The 22,483-nt window shown below is 38.6% G+C and overlaps 1 protein-coding gene across 2 annotated transcripts in view; it reads right to left on the reverse strand.

The window, feature by feature from the left end:
• Window positions 1-22,483, reverse strand: part of Cmc1 (C-X9-C motif containing 1) — a 75,221-nt gene that overhangs the window by 42,399 nt on the left and 10,339 nt on the right. The window contains exon 2 of one of the 2 annotated variants that reach the window (XM_057766491.1): window positions 7,296-7,380. The exons of the other annotated variant lie outside the window; for it this stretch is intronic. Within the exon in view, the coding sequence (XP_057622474.1) occupies window positions 7,296-7,338 (43 nt within the window). The 5' untranslated portion in view covers window positions 7,339-7,380. The remainder of the gene's footprint in view (window positions 1-7,295; window positions 7,381-22,483) is intronic. 2 annotated transcript variants of the gene reach the window in all.

Here is a 22,483-nt window from a genome sequence, read left to right on the forward strand (position 1 = left end):
TTAAGACTCTTGTCTGCTAATTTCAACATCTGAGTTCTCTTGACGTTACCTGCCTTCACTAAGTGCACCTGAGAATGTATCTCTGCTTCCTGCACCTGTGGGCACTGAATTGTTTTTATTGTATTATGACTACTGTGGACAGTGTGACATAAAGACTTTGAGCTGTTAAGTTTCTATAAAAATTTTTTGTTTCATTTAAGCAGACAACTTAATCTACCCACAAACACATACACACACACACACACACACACACACATACAATCTTTTCAGAGCCTCCAGTTACATCAATCCCTGTCTTTGCCTAAAAAACTTCTCTAGAAAGATTAAAGGGTTCTTTTCCTTTTTTGCTCATTTGGTGCTTCTGCAGTTACAGCTACCCCAGCAAGTTCACTGAGGAGTCGCCCACCTCTATGGTTTGACTCCCCTCTCATTTCTGTTTTTGCTAGTGATGACTTCAGGGGAGAAGGATAGAGGAAGGCTGACTTCTGATGATGTGTATTTCATGGCATTAATGGTGACTCAACTGGCATACTCACTGTCCTAATTCATCATGATATATACTTATGACTTGTGCATGATGTTGGATACGAGTAAAAGAAGTAACAGGTTTTCATTTTCAATACACACACACAACACCAAAAAAAAAAAAAAAAAACCTATGAAAAGGACCAAGATCTCAGTACATAGCTCAGGCTGGGCCTGCAATCTCAAGACAGCCAGAAATGGCCTTACACTCACACTCCTCTCTCAATACCCGAGCATTGAGGCTACAGGTGCGCAGCTCCACACATCAGGAGCACATCTGTGTGACTTAGATTTATTCTATAATTCACAATCCGCCCCCCCCACACACACACACCAAAAAGAAAAAAAGGAGGGGAGAGAGAGGAAGGAAGGAAGGAAGGAAGGAAGGAAGGAAGGAAGGAAGGAAGGAAGGAAGGAAGGAAGGAGAAAAAGAAACAAAAAATAAACTAGGAGTTACTGGGCTGCAGCTATGATCTGTGAGTCCCATTTAGAAGCCCGATGCACAGATGGTGCAGCCCCTCCACACAGGCTCTGCGAGCAGCACGACCAATCGGACACTGGAACACATCTCTTCTCTTCAGGCCCTGTGGCTGACGGACTCCACACAAAAGGATGACTTTAAGAGGTTCTCTTCATACTAGTCAATACAGTCTGGAATTCTGTGGAGACCACACAGTCTCTTTATCATTCCTGAACAGATAAGAATTTCTACTACACTATCCTTCAGTCAAAACACAAAGTTTGCATGTGCCAGGCTCTAGATCCCTAGAAGAATGCAATCACTGTATTAGGATCATCAGGTAGCTTAAGCAAAGTGTGATCTTTAGCAGATTTTAAATACAAGGGCACAGGACTGTTTAAAGACTATAACTAATTTTGGATTAATTTCTCATAAGATGAAAGGATTTAAGTCTATTACAAGAAAATAATTAAAAGTTGATGTTTAGGAATACCAGGATAATAAAAACTTGTTAATGAAATAGTGGCTGAAAAGCCATGTCATATTTTATAATGATGTTTATTCATTTTAACAGTACTGTTAAGTCTTAAGACATGCACTTCTTTGCTACTGAGCTCAAAAGTAGACTTTCCACAATAAAGCATACCTTCAAGGATTAATTGCACACATCAGTTGTTTTAAAATAGGATGCTTACTATGGGAGGCAGACAGTAAGAGCTCGCTATGCAAGCATCAAGATCTGAGTTTGGATTCCTAGCAACCACATTTAAAAGGCCAGGTATACTGCCAAGTGCCATTAATCTGTGCACTGGGGAGGCAAAAGAGGAGGGTCTCTGGTGCTTGGGACCTGCTGGTCTTTCCCAATTGGTGAGTTCCAGACTCAGTGAAAAAACCATGTATCAGAAAACGGGGTTGAAGCCACCTCTATTTCTGGCCTCCATATGCACACACATGCACAAATCTGCACATGCATGCACATACCCTTTCACATAGACATGTATACACCATATAAACACAGAAATAAATATGTAAACAAAGAATTAAGTTCAGCAGCTTAGACAAAAGTCCCTTGTTAATATTCTCATTTAAATATTAAAAGTATTAAAAGGTTACATTTACTTCTGAAATCACAATATTCAAGGGTATTTATGTCTAGTTACATATGGCAATTACAATAAGCTGTAAATCTGACAGGAGAAGCCTGAGTTTACAAATTCAACAACACCAGATCAACCATCAATGACCATCATGATCTCTTTCCGGTTAGTATAAAACTTAATTCAGCTGTATAACATGAGGCCTCATAACAAAGGCAAGAATGGCAAGAATACTGCTAATTAACTTTTATTATGTCCATTCACAGAAAAGAGGTAACAGAGCACACCTGATACCACAGCTGTCCCTGGAGAGGCTCACTCTTAGCTGGCATCAAAGAACTTGGATTTGGAGAGTGTTCTCATCACTATGCAACTGATCAGAGTGGCTTACTGAACTCAAGTTGTTTGGACAAACAATATGGTTTATGCTGAACAACTGCTTTCCTTCTAGGAATCTGAAATCATGGTACCTAATGGCAGAAGTTGTCCATGGACCCAAGTCCCAGTAAAGCTTTCTGTCTATGGATGGAGTCTCCAGTAAGCTTCTCTGGTAGACAACACCTAACCTATATTGCCACAATCCCACACTGGCAAAGCTAAGACCATGGTAAGTGACTCTACTCAGAGAAGAGTCTTGGAATCCAGGTGGTAGGAACGCTAACACAGGGCCACGAGCATCAGCAGGACTGTACACCTATCTGTAACTCTTGAACAACATTGTTATGTACATACAAGGTCTTCACTATACTGGTGATTTGACAGACGACCTTCTCAATATAGTCAAGCCAGTCTGAAGCTGGGTCACAGCTCCACTTCAGTGTCAGTTTAAATCAGCAAACTGATGCAAATGGCAAAAACACGGTATGGCAATAATGGTATAAGTCAGACCACAAAGGAAATAAAAGGTGCGGGACGCTTCAAGAGATGCAGCTGAGCAGAGACAACTCATCACAGGCGTCTTGTTTCGATGCTCTTCTGCAGAATCCTAAAGAGCATCTCACACGCCCCCACTTGGGTCTTCTTTGTTGTCTACTCACACAACATTAGACTCCGGCCAAAAGCAATGTATTTCGGCTGCATGTGGGTGGCAGAAGGGAGGCGTTTTATCAAGCGTCTCTGCTGCTTAATGTCAGCTCGGGAATGTTCCAAGGACACACTCAAGTCAGACTTGTTGTTGCTTTACATTTATTCCTGTAGAGGGCACCTCCACTTTCTGGCCAAAAGATCAAAAAGACTACAACACAAACGTTGGATAAAACAACGTAAAGGAAGACCCAAGGCTAGGTTAAAGAGTGTTCTAGGCCACTTTTGATAACAAAATCTTTTTTATCTTGATAATAGAAAGGAAAATCTTAGTTTTTTCAAAACAAACATCATGACACAACACAGCAAATTCATATCAAATATCAATTATATACTAGAAAAAAACAAAAAACCTAACAAGGAATTAACCAGCTCCTTAAAACGAAGTTAGTAATTCCTAGAACCATGAATGAAAGAGCACTGAGGCCTTCACAGCTTTCAGGAAGGGACTTCTGCTTGGGCTTAGGGACGGGGAGGGGTCTAGAAATTCAGCCGCTGGGTTTCCCATCACTCCCATCCTCAGTGCACTCAGTGAGGCAGACTTTAGTCATCTGTTCTAGTGGTTTTATTCATGGGCACAAATACTACTGGCAGAAAAGGACTGATATAAAGTTTTCTTTTAATATAAAAATTACAGACTTGTCAGAGTTTACACTAATAAAATCACAATTCTCTGTGTATCTAACCTCTATATATTATATATACTGCCTTTGCATAATAAAGCTTCAAAAGATGGTAAGTTGCCAAAAAAGAAACCCATATTTGTGTTTCTTATTTTATATATGTATAAAACGCACATGCACACACACACACATTAGACAGGGTTCATCTACAGCATATGTTAGTCTCAAACACTGGATGCTCCAGCCCCCACATCCCAAGCACTGGGATTACAGGCATTTACAGCCAGGCACGGTGACAGACTCATTTAATCCCAACATTTAGGAGGTACACAAATACAGAATCACACCATTGTATACTAAAGTTAAAGTTTATCACTTGGAGATGAAATAGTCAAAGTTTTAAACATTACCTATTGTTTAAAGCCAGTTTTATTGCTCTAAACCTCAATGAAATGGACAACTTAGAATAAACAGTGGTAAAGTAAAACTCAATAGTGCATGGATAACAAAGGTATCATAGATGCTGGTTAAAAGTCATAATGGGGAGAGCACTGGTAAGACCACAGCACCCGGCCGAAACCGATAGTCACCAGGGCGCTCTTCACATCAACAGCCACCATTTGGACTCTGGGCTTTATCGGTGTCCCAGCTGGTAATGGTGGAAGGTTAATGCCTTACCCCATTCTGTTCCATTTTCTACCCTAATTAGCCCTCCAAATCTATAGCTGTGAGTTCCAAGTGTCTGTGCTCAAAAGAAACTAATTAATGCTAGCAAATTAGATCAAGTCCAAAGATTCGACAGGCAAACGCTTAGTTAAATGCTCGCTGTCAATAGGAAGTGTAGCTGTCAATAACTGCCGCTGGTGACTAGAACAAGGCACCCGTCTTTCACCGAAAGTGACTTCACCTCTCGCCATCCCTAGAAAGGCTTCCATCTATCTCCTTCACAGACCTAAGCTGCCGGCAGTCTGACCCAGTTCTTACAACCAGCTGGGCTGAAAGGACATGGGGGTGGGGGAGTAAACAGAAAAGCTTACCTACATAGCATGTTCTGACATTCAGTAGAAAGTCAGAATGCTTCTTAAAATACCTATATCTTTATCCAGAAACCATACAATTAGCATACAAAATGCTCCTAAGTGAAATCCTATCATCATGTAACAAGGAAGAATAGAAACAGCACATAAATGGCAATACCCTGGCTCTCAACTGTGACTTACTGCTCGGCTTCAGAACCGCCTGAGACTAACACCAGTGTACACTCCTGTCGCACGGCAAACGGAGACTAAGGAGCATTGTGTGTCCAGAAAATAATTTTACGTTCTAAGCACTATTTAGGAACAGTCTTTTTTTAAAAAGTCAATATTCAAATATTCAGAAATCAATTATAGCATGCTTCCTAGTAATGGGAAATCATTAAAATAATCTAAATGAATCTCAAATTCTGAGATGCTGTAATGCACGGTTTACATTTATTTACTCATTTATTGTGTGTGTGCATGTTTTATATGTGTGCGGTGTATGTGTCAAGATGCATTTTGGGGGGTCAGAGGACTGGAGGGAAATTTAGGTCTTCAGGTTTGGTGGCAAATGGCCTTACCACTAAGCCATCTCACCAGCCACTAACTAAGATGGTTTTACTAGGTAAAATAATGGAATTTTTAAAACCAAAATCTTAATATGCTAAATAACTCTTGATAGAACTTGAAACTGCATGTTTTGTTTTCTACCATTATAAAGTAGTTACCGTAAAGCACGAATATTTTACAGTTCACTCTCTTATCTCAGGAACCAAAACAGAAGCATTTTCTAAAGTCGGTGCCGTTCTGAAACCTAGAATCACACAGTTACTCTGAATTTTCATCCAAATCTTACAAGTTACCCAGTAACTAAGTTAGATTCCTCGCACTCGAGGTACCATGGTAACGGGCTACAAAAGAGAACAGATGCACTTGTGTTTACTCTTCTGGACCGGCGATTCTAGGAACTCATTTCCCTGGTAGCAGAAGTTCTACTCCAAGAACTTTATTCCACTTTGAAGGTCTCCCTTTCCTCCCCTGAAAAAGATTGTGTATTGAAAAGTCCCATGAGGCAAGTGGAAAACCACCCCTTGAGATTATTAGTGTGACACCTGCCAACACCAGATGTGTCCTGACCCCTGCAGGTGCCAATGGGCTAATTTCTGCCGACACCTGGGGTAGGGAGCTGGAGGGAGGAGCGCTGGATAAACAACCAGTCTCCAACGAAAGCATAGCAGTCAGTACGACAGAAGGACCTCAAACAAGAGCAACGTAACAGAAGGACTTTTCAGGCAAGAGTAAGATCACAGAATGATTTTAAATTACGAACTGATAGAGGATTTCAAATATATGATTCACACAAGTCGTACAACGCGAGCAACACAATGCTACCATAGGCACTGGTCCTGTTTCACTGCCTCCGCTGTATTCCAGAAGTCGACTCGAGAGTTGAAGGAGGAAAAGAAGAAAAAGGTCCTTAGCATGTTAACTTTACTGACAGTCATAAAACTAGAGTTGATACAACCTGACTCCCCAGAGAGAAACTCGCAGTCATCTCACTAAAAGTCACTGGCATGCTTGGACAAAGGTGACTATGGGTACAGGGAGGGAAGGAGGTGGGAAAAGAGCCTATCTCAGCATAAAACAATAAGACTTTATTCTCATTTTATGCATTATGAGTGTTTTGCCTACACATACATCTGTGCATGGTATACATTTCTGGTGCCCAACAGGACAAACAAGGGTATCAGATGGAACCGGAGTTACAGAGGCCTCTGCAAGAGCAGTCGGTTCTCTTAACCACTGAGCCATCTCCCCAACCCCATTAGCAAAATTTTGCTGCCTTTTGTTAATGATGGCCAATCCAAGAGGTCTATTCTTTTTAAAGACCTATCTACAGTAAAGTTCCTGCCTACTTTTCTAACAGCCCATCAACTACAGACCTATGATGGATGGTCCCAGTTCTTAACACTTTGTGTTTTACCAGTGTGTTACATACCAATCAACAATATTTCTAAAATTACCATACATAGGAACAGTACGTGATTTACATAAGTAGCTTCCACTTCAAAACACAAGACAAAACAGAGTACCCACAAAACGAGTTCAGCAAGACTCAACAGGAAGGAAAGCCATCGCTGTGTGAGCCTGTGTGTGCTACACCAGACCAGGCTTCAGATGCAGCCAAGGCCCGCAGCATACTTGACTCTCTCAGGCCTCTCTCCAGAACATTCACATTTAGGTCTTCTCAGTAAACTACATTCTGGGAAGAAGGCTTTTTGCTCCTAAACTGGAGATGTGCTTTTAAATTGTAAATGAACTGAATGCTGACTGGAAGTCTGAGACCCGGAATGCTGGTTTCTGGTGAAGGGTGAGAAGCAACTCATACATATTAATTCCCTGACTACTTGACTTTGAGGCAGAGGATTAAATTCACATCATATTATTACAAATGAGTTTGATCTTTATATGAATTTATGAATCTTACCTTCAACTTGTTCAGCACACCTCTCTCTGGCCTTTTCTCTCATTATTTTGGGGATCAGAACATCTTTCTCCACATGTCTGAGATGCTGCTCTGAAAGAGATTTTATGGTGCTGTCAGGTCAATAACCAGATAGGGGAACATGATGCTAACATTATAGTTTATTTACCTGAGCAAACATGTTTTCAATGGCTCTTTTGCTACAGGATAAAGTTGTGATTACTATAAATCATTTAAAATGTTTTTATATAAAAGAAAATGGGAAGGTCACAAACAACATGTTTCTAAAGAAATCTCTATAAATTTTATTATAACATTCTCTGATAATGTATTCTACTCAGACTTGGCACAAATTTAAAGTCTGAATCTCATTCTTATTAGTGTAATTTGCAAATGTTTTGATTTTCAGATACTGAGATGCAGGGATAGATGAAGACACAACATTAAAAGATACGTGAGAAGTGTGCCCCACCTTGGGTTCAAGCAGCCTAAGAAATTGGAAACCGCAGACGCCTATGAAACTGTGTGTGATTTCCGAGCCCTCTGAATACACCATCCACCACGGGCTGAAACGGCAAACGAGCAAACTGCAACCACAGCCCACACGCTCCCTGAATTCTGAGCACGCTGGAAAGTAAAGGTTTCCTTATAAATCCACACGGAGTTCAAAAGACAAAAGGGAGGTAAGATGTGATTAAAGGAGATGCCGTATTTCCATGAGTGCCCCAGGAAACTGAAGCTAAAGTGGGTGCTACCCCATGCAGAACCAAAGCAGCACCCACAGTCACTAACCATCTGCTGCCAGACTGAAAGAAAGGTACTTAACCCCCAAAGTTCAGGGAGTTCCCCAGGAATTCTCTAAGAAGATTTGGAGCCTCTAAACTCTTTCCGGTAAAAATCTATCAATAGCTTTTGGGTATGGGAGCTATGAACTAACTACGTATTTATAGAGAAGATAACTCTCTCTCTCTCTCTTTCTCTCTCTCTCTCTCCCTCCCTCCCTCCCTCCCCCCCCTCAGACACACACACACACACACACACACCACACACCAGGCAACCAAGGACAAAGAAAGCATCCAAGAATCACCTCAGCTTAAAGGACAAAGTGGCACGGAAAAATCAAGCACAATTTATAAAAGAGTAAGCAACTCCTAAGAGATAAAACCTAAGAGAGAGGATGTTGAAAAAATTACAATAAAAATAGAAAAACAAATAAACAAACATGAGTCCTCAGACAGAAGTGGGGCAAGGACTGTCTAAACGCAGTTGGATAAAATGCCTAACCCTGCAAAATGAAAGGCACGGTGCCCACAAAGGGGAAGGGCACGATGGACAGGACGCCTACCGGATCATGGAGTGGAAAGATGATAGAAGTTACTTGATGTCTCTGAGAGGTGGTTTCCTTATGCCTACGACCACAAGAGTCAAACCCCAATTAGGAGTGAGGTTAAAGGCTTTCAGATGCAGGAACTAAATGTTTATTCCAAGTGATCGCCTTATTACTACTGAATGACTGAGAACCATGTTTATGCTCAAGAATCCTAAGGTCAGAGGACTTCTATGCTAGGGCTCAGTGACTGGTGTTGATGTCAACACCCGCAAAAGCTGTGACTAGAGGACTGGTTTACAATCAATTCTTTCTTCACCTCTGCATCTGACATCTGGGCTGGAATGGTCATAGGCAGGCCTTGTTTACTGTAGGTCACCTACAGGCCTCTTTGTCTCGTATGAATTCTCAGTTTGGCAGGTGGCTCAGGAGACCGCAATCTGAGAAGGAATGTCTAGAGGTGATGCAATTCGAGACAGACAGATGAACCCCATGTGGCCTTTCCTGATCTTGTCCCCCCCAAACCATGCAGCATCATTATGATTCCAAGTTTTAGGGATGCCCCTCTTTAGGTGGGAAGGAACTGAACTCCATAGTTTGCATCCAGACCACATTACAAAAGAGCATGAGAGATGGGAGATAATGTAACCTCTGTAAAACAAAACCACACACACACACACACACAAAAGAATATACACTGGTTAAAAAAAACATACTAAACGCTTAAAAAAAAAAAAGTCCTATTACTAAAGTTGCAGATGGTTGTGGAGAATGGGGACCAAACCTGCGTCCTCTGGAAGAGCAACAAGTGCTCTTAATCACTGTGCCATACTGTCAGCCCCAAACAAACACACCTTTAATTTCACATTTTAAAACTGTAAAATAGCTTAACATTATCAAGTAATTCGGTATAAAATTTATAGACTACTTAACAACAGGACACTTATCTAAATAAACTGTAACTTGATAAAGTAAATCACCGAACATCTGAAAGAAAAGCAGACAAAGCTTGACCTCTGGACAACAATGTAATTAAGTAAAAAGTCAGTGACAGAAAGATCTCTGAATGCCTCTAAATGTGTTTAAAAATGGTAACACGTTTTTAGGTAATCCATCGGGTCTAAAGTGATACCCAAAGAAAAATTATAAAATATTTCAAAATTAATGAAAATGAAAATACATTAGAAGTTCCATACTATAGCTAAGACAGTACTTGCAAGGAAATGTGTGCTACAAAGAGCCTAAGTAGAAGCAGTAAATCAGTGTGAGCATCTACCCTGAAACCGAAGGGATGATATAATATAAAAAGCAAAGCCAAAATAACAGAAACAAAATCAATGAAACAAAACTGGTTAAGATAATAAAAATTGAAAAACCCTACTAAAACTGATGGGAGTGTTCACAAATTTCAAGTATGTACTTACAGATTTGGAACAATAAATTTGACAATTAAAATAAAATAGACATAAAATCAAGTATTACTCGTAGCAGAAGAGAGATCCAGTATAATCTCGTATTTACTGAAGAAACTGAATTTATAGTTAAAATTCTCATCCCAAATAGCTTCTCTGCTGATTGAACATTTTAAAAACCAAGTTCTATACAAACCCTTCCTCCAGAAAATTAATCTTAGTCAGAAGTATCCTAATATCAAAACCAAAGTTAGAACAAGAAACACACATATACACACATCACTTTTACTACCCTTTTATGAATACAGATGCAAAATTCTTAACAATGAGCAAATTGAATATAATAATATGTCAAAAGTAAAGAAACAAAACCAGCAGTACTTATGACCAAGCAGGATCTACTGCAGGACTGTAGGGTTCACTGAACATACAAAATCAGTAAGTGAAATACATAGGGGGACACAACATAGGGAAAACACTGTATCACAACAGACACTGTGACAGAAATACAATATCCATATAGAATAAGATCTCAATAATCTTTCTCCTGCTCTCTCTCTCTCTCTCTCTCTCTCTCTCTCTCTCTCTCTCTCTCTCTCTCTCTCCCTTCCTCCCTCCCTCTCCCTCTCTCCCTCTCTCCCTCTCTCATTCTCTGTACCCTCTCTCTCTATCTCTATCTATCTCTACCTCTGTCCTCCCCCAGGCCGCTCTGTGCCCCCACTTCTCTTTTCCCTTGCTTCCTCTCCCCCATAAAATTTTTCCATGTGAAAAGAACAAAGATCTCAGTAAAGTCAGAGCAGAGTGAAACTGCAACGTGATAATAACATCCGACTCTAAAGGGAAACCAAACTTACCAAGCACACCCAACATTAAACCTTCCTAAGAAAGACATCAAGACAGAGAAGACAGCTCTCACCATTCCAACCTAAGTGTCATCCTTGACTCTCTAGCTAGTATAATAAAACACACACACAAAAAAAAGTTTAAAAAAAAGTTAAAATTCAAGATTGCAAAAAAAGAAGTACAATTACAGTTATCAAATATAAATAATTCTACAGAGGATCAGAAACAATCTCTACAAGGAAGCTACTAGATTTAGTAAAAGAATTAACATGATTGACAGACACAAACAATGTTCAAAATTCAAAAGGAGATGGAACAGAAAAAGAGACACTGGGCATGATTCAAGTGAAGCTATATAATTTCAAAAGTAATTTAGAGTAGGAAGAAACTCTGGAAGAAAATCTAAAGCAATAGCCACGTTGTGCACTGCCCACATTCTCTGATCAGACATGCTGTACAGCAACAGCCAACTTCACACTTCACTGTGGTCATCAATAGCAGATCTGGTGAGACACCTAGGAATTCTTAAGGCAGGGATTTGGTTTTTTAAAGGGGGGGGTTCCTCATGTTAAGAATGAGGATCAATATTACGATGCAGGGCTTAGGTCTCTGTATAGTTCCACAATGCATAGTCTGAAAATGGAACAATTAAATGAAGGGATAATCAACTTAGCCAGGACTGAGATAATGTCAGTTGTAATTATTACTGGTTTGGTAACTCAAGTTTTATCCTTTAAAAGGTTTTGTTATCAGTGACAAATGTGAGAAACTGACTGATAAGATACAATCCTTAAAAGGCCTATTAATGAAACTAAGAAAAATATCCACGCACAGATGGAGGAATTTAAAACAGAACCTACCACACCACTGTACTATGAAACTGAAGAGGAAAAAAAACAACCTTAATTTATTCAATTACCATTCAAGAACAACCATCAGGATAGGCACCCCCAAGGCTATTCAGAAGTTACCTGGGGTCCTGTAGAAGTGTTAGATTTGAAGAGATTTAGGGAAGCAGTCATTTCATGTGGTGTGCATTCACCCTTCGTGAAACAGATGTTAAATTCATGAGCCACAAAATTATTCCACAAAACTGGGAAGATTTAGTTATAACAGTACTGGAAGCTGGCCCTCAGTCAGAATGGAAAACATAGAGGAGAGACGAAGCAAGCATCATAGAACAAGGAAGTAAGGTCATAGGTATAGAAATTTCCCAAGAATAGCTTCTTGGTGAGGCCCAGCTTGCTGATTTGCAAAGACGAATTACATGTCATACTCATACCTTGGCTCTATGCTATAATGCAGCTTCGAATGCTTGGAAGAATCAGGAAAGGGAACTGATTCATTTACTAAAATTATACAAGGCCCAAAAAAATCCTTTACTGATATTTTTTAATAGATTGGCTTCAGTTGTAAATAGAATGATATTCAGTTCCGGAAGTTAGACAAATATTAATTGACTCTTTGGCCTTTGTAAAAGGGTGATTAGGCCTTTAAAGATGAGATCAGCACCCATGGATGAATGGATTAGAAACACAGCTGATAGTGGATTTCACACTGATGATGATACTTGGATAGAAGCAATTTCTTAAAAACTTTTAAAAAAATCAAAAGATTAGATGTTTTAATTATGGTAAACTAGGTCATCTGAGAAAAGACTGTAGGCAAGGCATTCCTAGGAACAATGTTTTCTTTTTCCTAGAGATAATACAAACAGAAGGCACTACCTTCTGGAATATGCAGATAATGTGGTAAAAGCCAACATTAGACTAATGGATGCAGATCAACCTCTCACAGGCCCCATGTCATTCCCTGTCAGGATTGGGGAAACACCTCCACAGAGCAATTAAAAGAATAATGTCTATTGTTAAAAACCATACTGCTTTGGATAACAGAACAGTTTCATTTGATAAAACTAAATTTTCAGGAGAGAAGATAAAACAAGTATTCTGGAAAACTTCTATAAATGATCTAAGACCAAAGTTAAAAATACAAGTAAGTGGCATTGAAACTGAGAGTTTAGGAGACACAGGGAAAGACATTAACAATAATGCACCAAAATCTTGGCATCTAAACTGGGCTCTTCGGGAGGTAAAATGTTCAGTTTCTAGGGGTTGGAACTTAATCTCAGGTAAAACAAAGTGTAACATAGGCCAAAAGTATATAGGGCCAGAGAGAAAAATTAAAGTCATATGTGGCTAACATAGCAATGAATTTATGGGCATGTGATTTGTTACAACAATGGAATACCCAGATTAACACTCCTCCAATCTCAAAAACAAACCATATATTAATGTATGCTTCTGAGAAAAATATTAATAGGTATTATCAAGAACATTCACTGACTATTCAGGGTGTATATAAACAGACCATAATAGCTGCTGATCTTTCAGAGGTACCAACAGTGTTACCTTTAAAATGGTTAACTAACAATCCTGTCTGGGTGGAACAGGCTGTTCACATCAGAAAAATTACAGACATTAAAACAGCTGATACAGGAGCAGCTAAATGTTCAACATATTGAAGAACTGACTAGTCCTTGGAATTTTACCATATTTGTTATTAAAAAGAAATCTGGAATATTAAGAATGGTAACAGATCTAAGGGCTGTTAGTAAGGTGATTCATCCAATGGACTCTTTACAGCATTGAACTCCTTTGCCTTCTCTATTGCTTATGGGATGGCCTCTTATAGTTACTGATTTAAAAGACTGCTTTTTTATTATACCTTTACAAGAACATGATAAGAGAAAAATTTGCCTTCACAGTGACTACTTATAGTAATTTTCAGCTTGTTAAAAGATAGCAGTGGAAAATTCTTCCACAAGGGATGTTAAATAGTCCTCTCTTGTGTCACTATTTTGTACAACAGTTATTGGAAATAATTTGTAAACAGTTTCCTCAATCTATAATTTGCCTTTATATGGATGATATCTTACTAGATGATTCAGATGCAGATACCTTAGAGAAAATGTTTGAAGAAGTAAAAAAAATTTTTTTCCTTGTTAGGTATTACAAATTGCTCCTGGAAGAAAAAAACAAAAAAAAAAAAGGAGGGGATTCTATTGATTATCTAGGATATGTGATAAGATTACAAAAAAAAATTTAACCACTGAAAGTACAAATCCAGAGAGTTCAACTACGAATTCTTACTGATTTTCAAAAACTGCTAGGAAATATTAGCTGGCTATGGCCCACAATTGGATTGACAACTCAAAAACTAAGCAATTTATTTTAAACCTTACAAGCTGACAAGAAGAACTTAAATAACCCAAGAAACTTATCAGTTGGAGCAGAGAGAGAATTGGCATTGGTAGAAAAGAATTACAGGATGCACATATGGAGCATGTGTGTTTAGAGCTTGATTGCGTTCTGGTAATTTTACCTTCTACACACTCCCCTACAGGAATTCTTAGGCAGAGAGAAGATAATATCTTAAGATGGATCTCTGTACCACAGAAATAGAGTAAAAATATAAAAACCTATGTAGAAAAGGTTACTGAATTGATTCTAAAAGGAAAATTAAGATTTCATGGATGGAGAAGGGTCATCTGTCTATTGGTTAAGGTCATTTGTCTATATGTTGCTTTCATTGGTTAATTAATAAAGAAACTGCTTGGCCTTTAATAGGACAGAAAATTAGGTAGGTGGAGTAGACAGAACAGAATGCTGGGAGAAAGAAGCCGAGTCAGTCAGTCGCCATGATTCTCCCATCCGACACAGACGCAGGTTAAGATCTTTCCTGGTAAGCCAGCTCATGATGCTACACAGAATATTAGAAATGGCTTAGATCAATATGTAAGAGCTAGCCAATAAGAGGCTGGAACTAATGGGCCAAGCAGTGTTTAAAAGAATACAGTTTCCATGTAATTATTTTGGGGCATAAGCTAGCCAGGCGGGCGGCTGGGTGCCGGGGACATAGCCCGCCGCTCCTATTACAACATTTCATCAGTTAGCAGGAACAGACCCAGCAGAAACTGTAGCACCTTTTACTAATGCTGAGATTTCCTCATTATAAACAGAAAATAAACATTGGCAAAGAGTTAGCAATATTTTTGGGGGGGAGAATAGCAACAGATATCCCAAAAGCAAGAAACATCAGTGTACAAAGAGAACTAACTGGCTCCTTCTTCACGTTGTTCAGGGAACACCAAATTCTGGAGTCCCTACATTCTATACTGATGCAAACAAATTAGGAAAGAAAGGTTATAAAACAAAAAATTTAAGTAAAGTGGCTTAAATCCCTTATGGCAAAATTGTATGCTATTCTCACGGTATCATTAGATTTTCCAGAACCTATAAATATAGTTACTGACTCTCAATATGCAGAAAGAGTTGCTTTACATAGTGAATCTGCTGAGCTTATTCTGATGATTCAGAATTAACTTGGTTATTTATTAAGTTACATGAAATAATCAGAAATACAAATCATCCCTTGCATATAACATATCAGATTCCATACGGATCTACCAGGCCCTCTGGCATAAGGAAATTATGAAATTGATCAGCTATTAGTAGGAAATGTGCTTAAAAGCCTCAGAATTTCCTAAAAAGCACCATATTAATAATAACAAGCCAAGGAAAGTATAAGGAAGTATCCTACTTGTTCTTTGTATAACCAAACTCTACTACCTTCAGAAGTAACCCAAAGGGTACTCAAATAAATAAAATTTGAAAAATGGATGTTTCATTTTGCAGAGTTTAGAAAATTAAAATATGGGTATCATACCATAGATATATATTTAAGATTTCAATGGGTAACTGCTTTGAGTTCTGAAAAAGGTGATTCTGTAATCACACATTTACTAGAGGTCATGGCCAATACAGGACTACCTGTACAAATTAAGACTGACTATGTTCCAGCATATGTCTCTAAGAAAATGAAATGGTTTTTTGCGTATTATAACATAAAGCATATTCAAGTATACCCCACAATTCTTCATAGCAAACAGCTATAGAAAGATCTAATCACACTTTAAAACATATTTCTAATAAACATTACAGAGTAATAAGGACCCCCCAGAGATATATTGCACAATGCCTTATTAACTTTAAACTTTTTAAATGCTAATAAGAAAGGAACAATAGCTGCAGAGACATCAGATAGTAGGAAAAACTGCCAAATTAAATCAGTCTGTATACTTTAAGGATGTTTTGACCTCAGAATGGAAACCAAGATATGTGTTATGTTGGGGAAGAGGTTATGCTTTTGTTTACACAGGAGAGGAAAAGTTATGGATACCATTGAAACTGACAAAGATTAGATTTAAACAGGAGTGATCTCTCGTTCAGCAACCAGCAAGGCTATTCAATCTAAACTAACTTTTAAGACTAACAAATGCTTTTCATTTGATCAGTCATAACCTACCAAAAAGGGAAAACTCACCAAAGTTAGGATTGGGAAAGTTATTATTGTCTTTCCAGGAGAATGAAAGCATTCAACTAAGGAATCTGAAGACCACAGGACAAATGAGACATCTGAAAAAAAGGATGAATCACCCAGAGAAAATGTCCCAAAAGAGTAAATTGGCCTAATGGTATAGCACATTTCCAATAGAATAAAATTCCCTAAATCTTCCCAAATGTTTGTTTCTACAGACATATAAGGCAAATATGGTCTTTTTGTAGTCCCAACTCAACTAAAAAGTAAAACTGCCTTTGGAGTTGGAGTGTGACTCTCTCCTTCTCTAAACCTAAAATGCTTGTAAAGGAAAATCCAAAATCTATCTCATGTCAGAAGAGCCACCTGTATGGAACAAAAGAAAAAATACAATTAAGGGATTCTATTGTCGATAATTTCATAATTTTATGTTGTGATATTAATGGTCATATAGAGTACTAATTCTAGAAAAAGGTTGAGTCTCTATCAGGTAATGAACTAAGTTTGTGTACTCTAAATATACGTAACAAATTGTGGTTTTTTTGTTTTTTACCTTTCTAAGGTCTGATGCATATGATAGTTAAAATGTTTAGGTTTTCTACAGTGAACCATGAACATTACTAACAACCACCTTTGAAGTCTCCAAAAGGATGATGGGGTCCCACAGTGATTCCACCTGGATTGCAGTGACACCAATAAGCTGACAACCACCACCCAAATACTGGTTTTGGACTACAAACTGCTCAGGACAATTTCAAGGTGGCTAGCTGAGATGGTCCAGCCTCACAGACTACTCTAGCTGGGACTTAAGACAAGCCCTGCACTTTCCTATTACACAGAGACTGAACAACAAATGTTGCTCTTGCTCTCCCAGGACTTGACCATTATCTCAATTTCTTCAGAGTCCCCTAGAGATGCCGTCACCGCCTAAACAATAGGAAGCAGTCTAAACACAATGCCAACATCTCCAAGGGGTGAAATGAGTGGTTTTTGTCATTCAATATGTTAATGGATACTTGTCACCTTTAAGAGAGTTGGTTAAAGGTTGGTTACTGATAATAGGAAAAAAACTGAATAGAGGAAATTAGATTCAGGGATCTTATTCTGAAAAGAAAAATGGGGGAGCATAGAAATAATAAGATAAAGGGTAGATTATTGAGTATACTTTTAAACTAAAAAGCAACTACTAGTCTTAAAAATTTACACTGGTATGGACTTTTGTATATTGATACAAATTTTAGGGTATTTTTGTTATATCATATATGTTTCTACTTTTGTTTAAGGTATTTTTTATATTGATACAAACTTAAGGTTTTCTGTTAGAACATACTGTATATATGTTTCTACTTATGTGTAAGGGACTGTAGCTGTGCAGCTCACTTAACAATGTAATGTAAATTTCTATTCCTTGAAAGTTATTATTATGAACTATTTAGGATAATAAAGAAATGCAGGTAGTAGTCACCAAACGTGTAGTCATATTAGGAATGTTTTCAAAGTCAAACACAGATAGATTTTTAGATAGACAGGTGGTCTTCAAATATTTCAGTGATCTACGGAATATGGCATTTAAGATATTTTAATAACATAAGGCTTCTTATGACAATGAAACATGTCTCCTCATAGCAGCACCAATCTACTTCAAGGAAGATGATGGGCATCGAAGAACCTCAATATGGAGTTTGCCTTCTTTGTAGCAAGAGTTAGCCAACGGGCAAGAAACTGCCCTTGATTTAATTGTTGACATTATGTTCAAATTGGATAAGCAGGACACAAAAGAAAGCAACTGCCAAACTTTGCCAAGACAAGGTGGGCCAGTCCTTCCAAATTCCTGCTTCGAAGAAAAGTCTCTCAGATACTCTAGGCCTGTAGGCTGAAGGTAGATACCCCAATGTTACAAGGGACCCTTGGGTGACTGTCCAGGCAGCCAGCTGTTTCTGTCATTTCTATAGTTTTGGAAGTTTTTCCCTCTGTACTTCCTGTTTACTCAAGTAATATTTTATCCTTGAGTCTCTGATGGAGATTGAAGTCTAGATAGTTACAGTTTTCCTTGTTACCAAATTCAGAAAAGAAACTCACAAAAGAGGTATAAAGTGTATATGTTTTGGATACATAAAAGCTTATATTGTTTACCTAAAAATCATTTTAATTCTAAAATAAATAAGTAGACACATAGATAGATAGATAGATAGATAGATAGATAGATAGATAGATAGATAGATAGATAGATAGATACATAGATACATAGATACATAGATACATAGATACATAGATAGATTAGATAGATAGACAGACAGACAGACAGACAGACAGACAGACAGACAGATAGTGTTGGGTTGGTATTACAAGTTAGGCTAGAAAGTGAATTCGAAACAAAACTTTGGACTCACCAAGATAGGATTGTTAATGGAGTATTTGCTCTGGATCTGTCAAATGCAAATAGACTAGACATTATGAATGTAACTCTTACTTGATAATTGCTTTTACGGTCAGAGTTAAAACTTTCCCTTTTTATTCAGACTAAAAGGTGAAAATGTGATATTTTGATTGCATTCTAATGCTCCCAAAACTACCAATAAAATTTCCTTTGAATCTGAGGGTGGACCTAGATACTAGCTGATCAAAATTAACCATAGAGGTTTTGAAGAACAGATAAAGAGAAACATGAACTAGCATAGTGGGGCTTAGAGAGGATCTCAGCCTTTTGGATAATGGAATATAAGAGATAGGAGGTTACTGGTGGCTTCTCAGCCTCTTCTCTGATCATTCAGGTTCTCACCCCGATATCTGACTCCCAAGATTTACTGATGAAGAATAATTAGATAAATGCTTCACTCTGCTGCTGATTGTGCTCATGCTTACTTTAACTCTACATATATTAAAATGCCATACAACTACAGACAGAAAAATTAGTCAAAATAGGAAATGTGACTAAAAGTCCACAACATGATGACATATCATCCCTGGCTTCCACAATGAATCACAAAAGCATGTTTTAGCCTCTTCTGTTATATTCTCCCTGAACGGAGCTAGTTTCCTCTCTCCCTGTGACCCTGTGAGATACTGATACCACAGAGACACTGTATATGTTTGCATGTGTCATGAATGACAAGGCTTTATATATTAGAGAGCGAGACTCTGGTCTCCCCTCCAATACCAAGTTTGGTCCTTTTCATGGCAGTATCACCAGCTGAGATGGCATGGGCTGTGGTTACATAGCTTTCATTAGGGCAAAATGAGGGAAAGGTATGTGGAAACTGTACGAACTTATGGTTTCTTATGAAGATTATTAAATTACTACAAAGTAAAGTTATGGCTTAATAAGTAAAGAAATTTTTGAGAGCAGAGAGCCTGGGACAAGCAAGGAAATGCAAGTGGCCTATGAACAACCCTTTACCCATGCTCCTTTCAGCACCTTCCCGGCACTCACTGGCCAGAACACAAATAAACGACAATGCCAAAGGTGACCTAACAGGGCAGAGGACGGGATCAGTGAGAGGAGTAGGAAGGGGACAGAGTATATGAGGGATGTGAATGTGATATGATCAAAATGTGTTTATATTCATGTGTGAAGATGTCATAATGAAACAGTATGACAGACAACTGACATATGCTAACAAAAAGATTAAAAAAGCAAAGCCAAATGCAAGCTGTGATAATTCTTCACTACCAGAATGAGTACAATTAAGCCACTGGCAACACTAACTGATGGAGAACGGAAAAGCACACATCTGCTGCTAGTGGGAGTGTGAAACACGCTGGGAAATGCAGACTGCGTGAGGGGTTAACCAGCTCCAGTTCCTTTCTTCTCTGGGTAGCCCTGACTATCCTAGAACTCTCTTTGTAGGCCAGGCTGGCCTCAGACTCACAGAAATCCTCCTGCCTCTGCCTCCTGAGTGCTGGGATTAAAGGCGTGTGCCACCTCCATCCAGCCTGTGTTCCATTTCTATGTATTAATTTGGTAACGAAATTAAGCAAGATACCGAAAAACAAAGTGTACATCATATTAGCCAAAATTGACTTAGCAACAAAACCTGATAACCTATCACTGATATTACCATGGAAAACGCTGATAACATTCAACATGGATAAATCTCAAAAAACCTAAGTTAAACAAAAGACAGGCACAAGGGTATAGGCTACCAATTCAAGAACAGGCAAAATTAATCCACTTTAGGATAAATTAGAACCATGGTTGCCTATGGGGATTGAGAGGGCCATTTCTGGTGTATAGTCTGAGACACATTTATAAAATACAAGACCTTTAAAGTTCATTGGCATTAAAATAACATAGTTTAAAAAATAAAAATTTGTTCTCAGTGTAGATTTTAACATCTAACTATTGGAAGTCAGACAATTAAGCAAAGTTTTATGATCTTCTCCTGAAAGATACTGCTAATCTTTTATTAACTTTATTTCTACAGGCGAAACTGTCTTTTTATAAATAATGTGCTATGCCACATAATGTCAGCACAGCCTCCCTTGAGGATCTCATTACCTTAGCAATGTGACAACAGGTTGTCTCTCCAGTTTCTACAGAGCCAAATTTAAGCTGGTTTACATCTTCTATGCTCCTTGGGAAAACAGAGATCGAAACTAGGACTCCTGTCTTTGATGCTCAGGTTCTGCTTACAGATTTTTTTTTTCAGTAATCTTGATGGCAAGACTTCCTATGACTGTCTTATCTTCAATCAAGGTAAGCATCAGTTATATTTCCTACAGACAAACTCTAGTCAGGCTGAGGGGTTGAGTGTTCCTCGTCAGAAATGCTTCAAACTAGTGCTTCTGATTTGGCATTTACAATTTTTTGAATATTTATAAAGACTTCACTGGTTGAGCACCCATAAATTGTGTGTCTCAGATCTTAGAACATTTCATATTTCAAAATTAGGGGTTTTCAATCTGTATAGAGATTACTGCCATTCCCTGGACAGTCACTAGGAAGCCCCTGAGACAGTGTTTCGTGGGCCACCTGCTTCTGGCCTGCTAGTGGAGGAGCAAGAATCCAGCAGCAGCTGTGATGGCATTTTGCGAACTTCTGTAAAGATTGCGCTGCTTTACTCAGTCAAAAGGTCTGAAGAGCGAATGCGAGGCTTTCTTCAGCAACTGCACTGATTGGACGTTCAGCCCCTGACCAACAGCTCTAAGCCAGCCCTTCCTAAGGCCCACATCCCTAACTGACCAGCTATCTACACCAACTCCTTGTACTAAATGCCTCCATATACAAATACATAGATATAGTTTATACCTCCTACTGATGGTTTCTCTGCTAGAGCCCTCATATACTGCTTATCAAGGCTTATCAAGACGTGTGTGTGTGTGTGTGTGTGTGTGTGTGTGTACAGATTCAATTTTCTAAGGTCGTCTTAATTATTATAGACAGCTGAAGCGTAAGTTTCAATTCTCAAGGACACCACACATTTCATCCACAATTTCATGGTAAATATGCAAGTTGCTCTCCTGATTCCTTTGCCCTTGAGCACACCTACAACTGTAGCCAATCTCTACTGCCTACGTCAGGAAGACAGATAAATGTTTTAAACAGCAGAGTGCAAGTGCTTTCGACCTTTGTAGGCCACCTACTATCTCTGTCCTGCTCCTGTCTGTATTTTCTAACACTGTTTAAGAAGTCACTAGCCATTCCTACCTCACAGCACGTGGCTCATGAGCCAGTCTCTTAAACTCTATACTATACTATTTTATTTGTGTCTATCTTTACTCCCTTGGTTTACTAGAAACCGCCATAGCATGAGGGTAAAATTTGCAAACAGCTATCTCTAAGAAGCTAGAAGTATAGATGGGCATTAAAGAACAGACCTAAAGGACCCTTCCAGAGCAGTGGAGCCTGGAGGGACTAAGGAAAAATGAAGATTCAAGGGGGATCCTTGTTCCCTACCTCCGAGGGAAGGGACATGGCAATGCACAGAGACAGGATAAAGGACAGGAGGGAGGAGAATTCTGTTTTGGACATGCTGGATTTAAAGGGCTTGTAAAACACCTTGTCGAGCAGAAAGTCAGTGTCTGTGTGTACATGAAGCTAGGACTATCTGTCACACCCCTTGTCTCTTATATACAGTGTAAATCATAATTAACACTGTAACTGTTGAACAGAATCAGATAATTATGGAGTGCTGATCTACTTTATAAAATCAATTTCAAAGTTTCGTTTCTTGCTTTCACCTGCACAGTCTTTCTGAATAGCTTATTTAGTATGTACTCTGGGAAGTCTA

Source organism: Chionomys nivalis, chromosome 4 (assembly GCF_950005125.1).
Source record: "Chionomys nivalis chromosome 4, mChiNiv1.1, whole genome shotgun sequence".
In the NCBI taxonomy this organism is placed as follows: Eukaryota; Metazoa; Chordata; class Mammalia; order Rodentia; family Cricetidae; genus Chionomys; species Chionomys nivalis.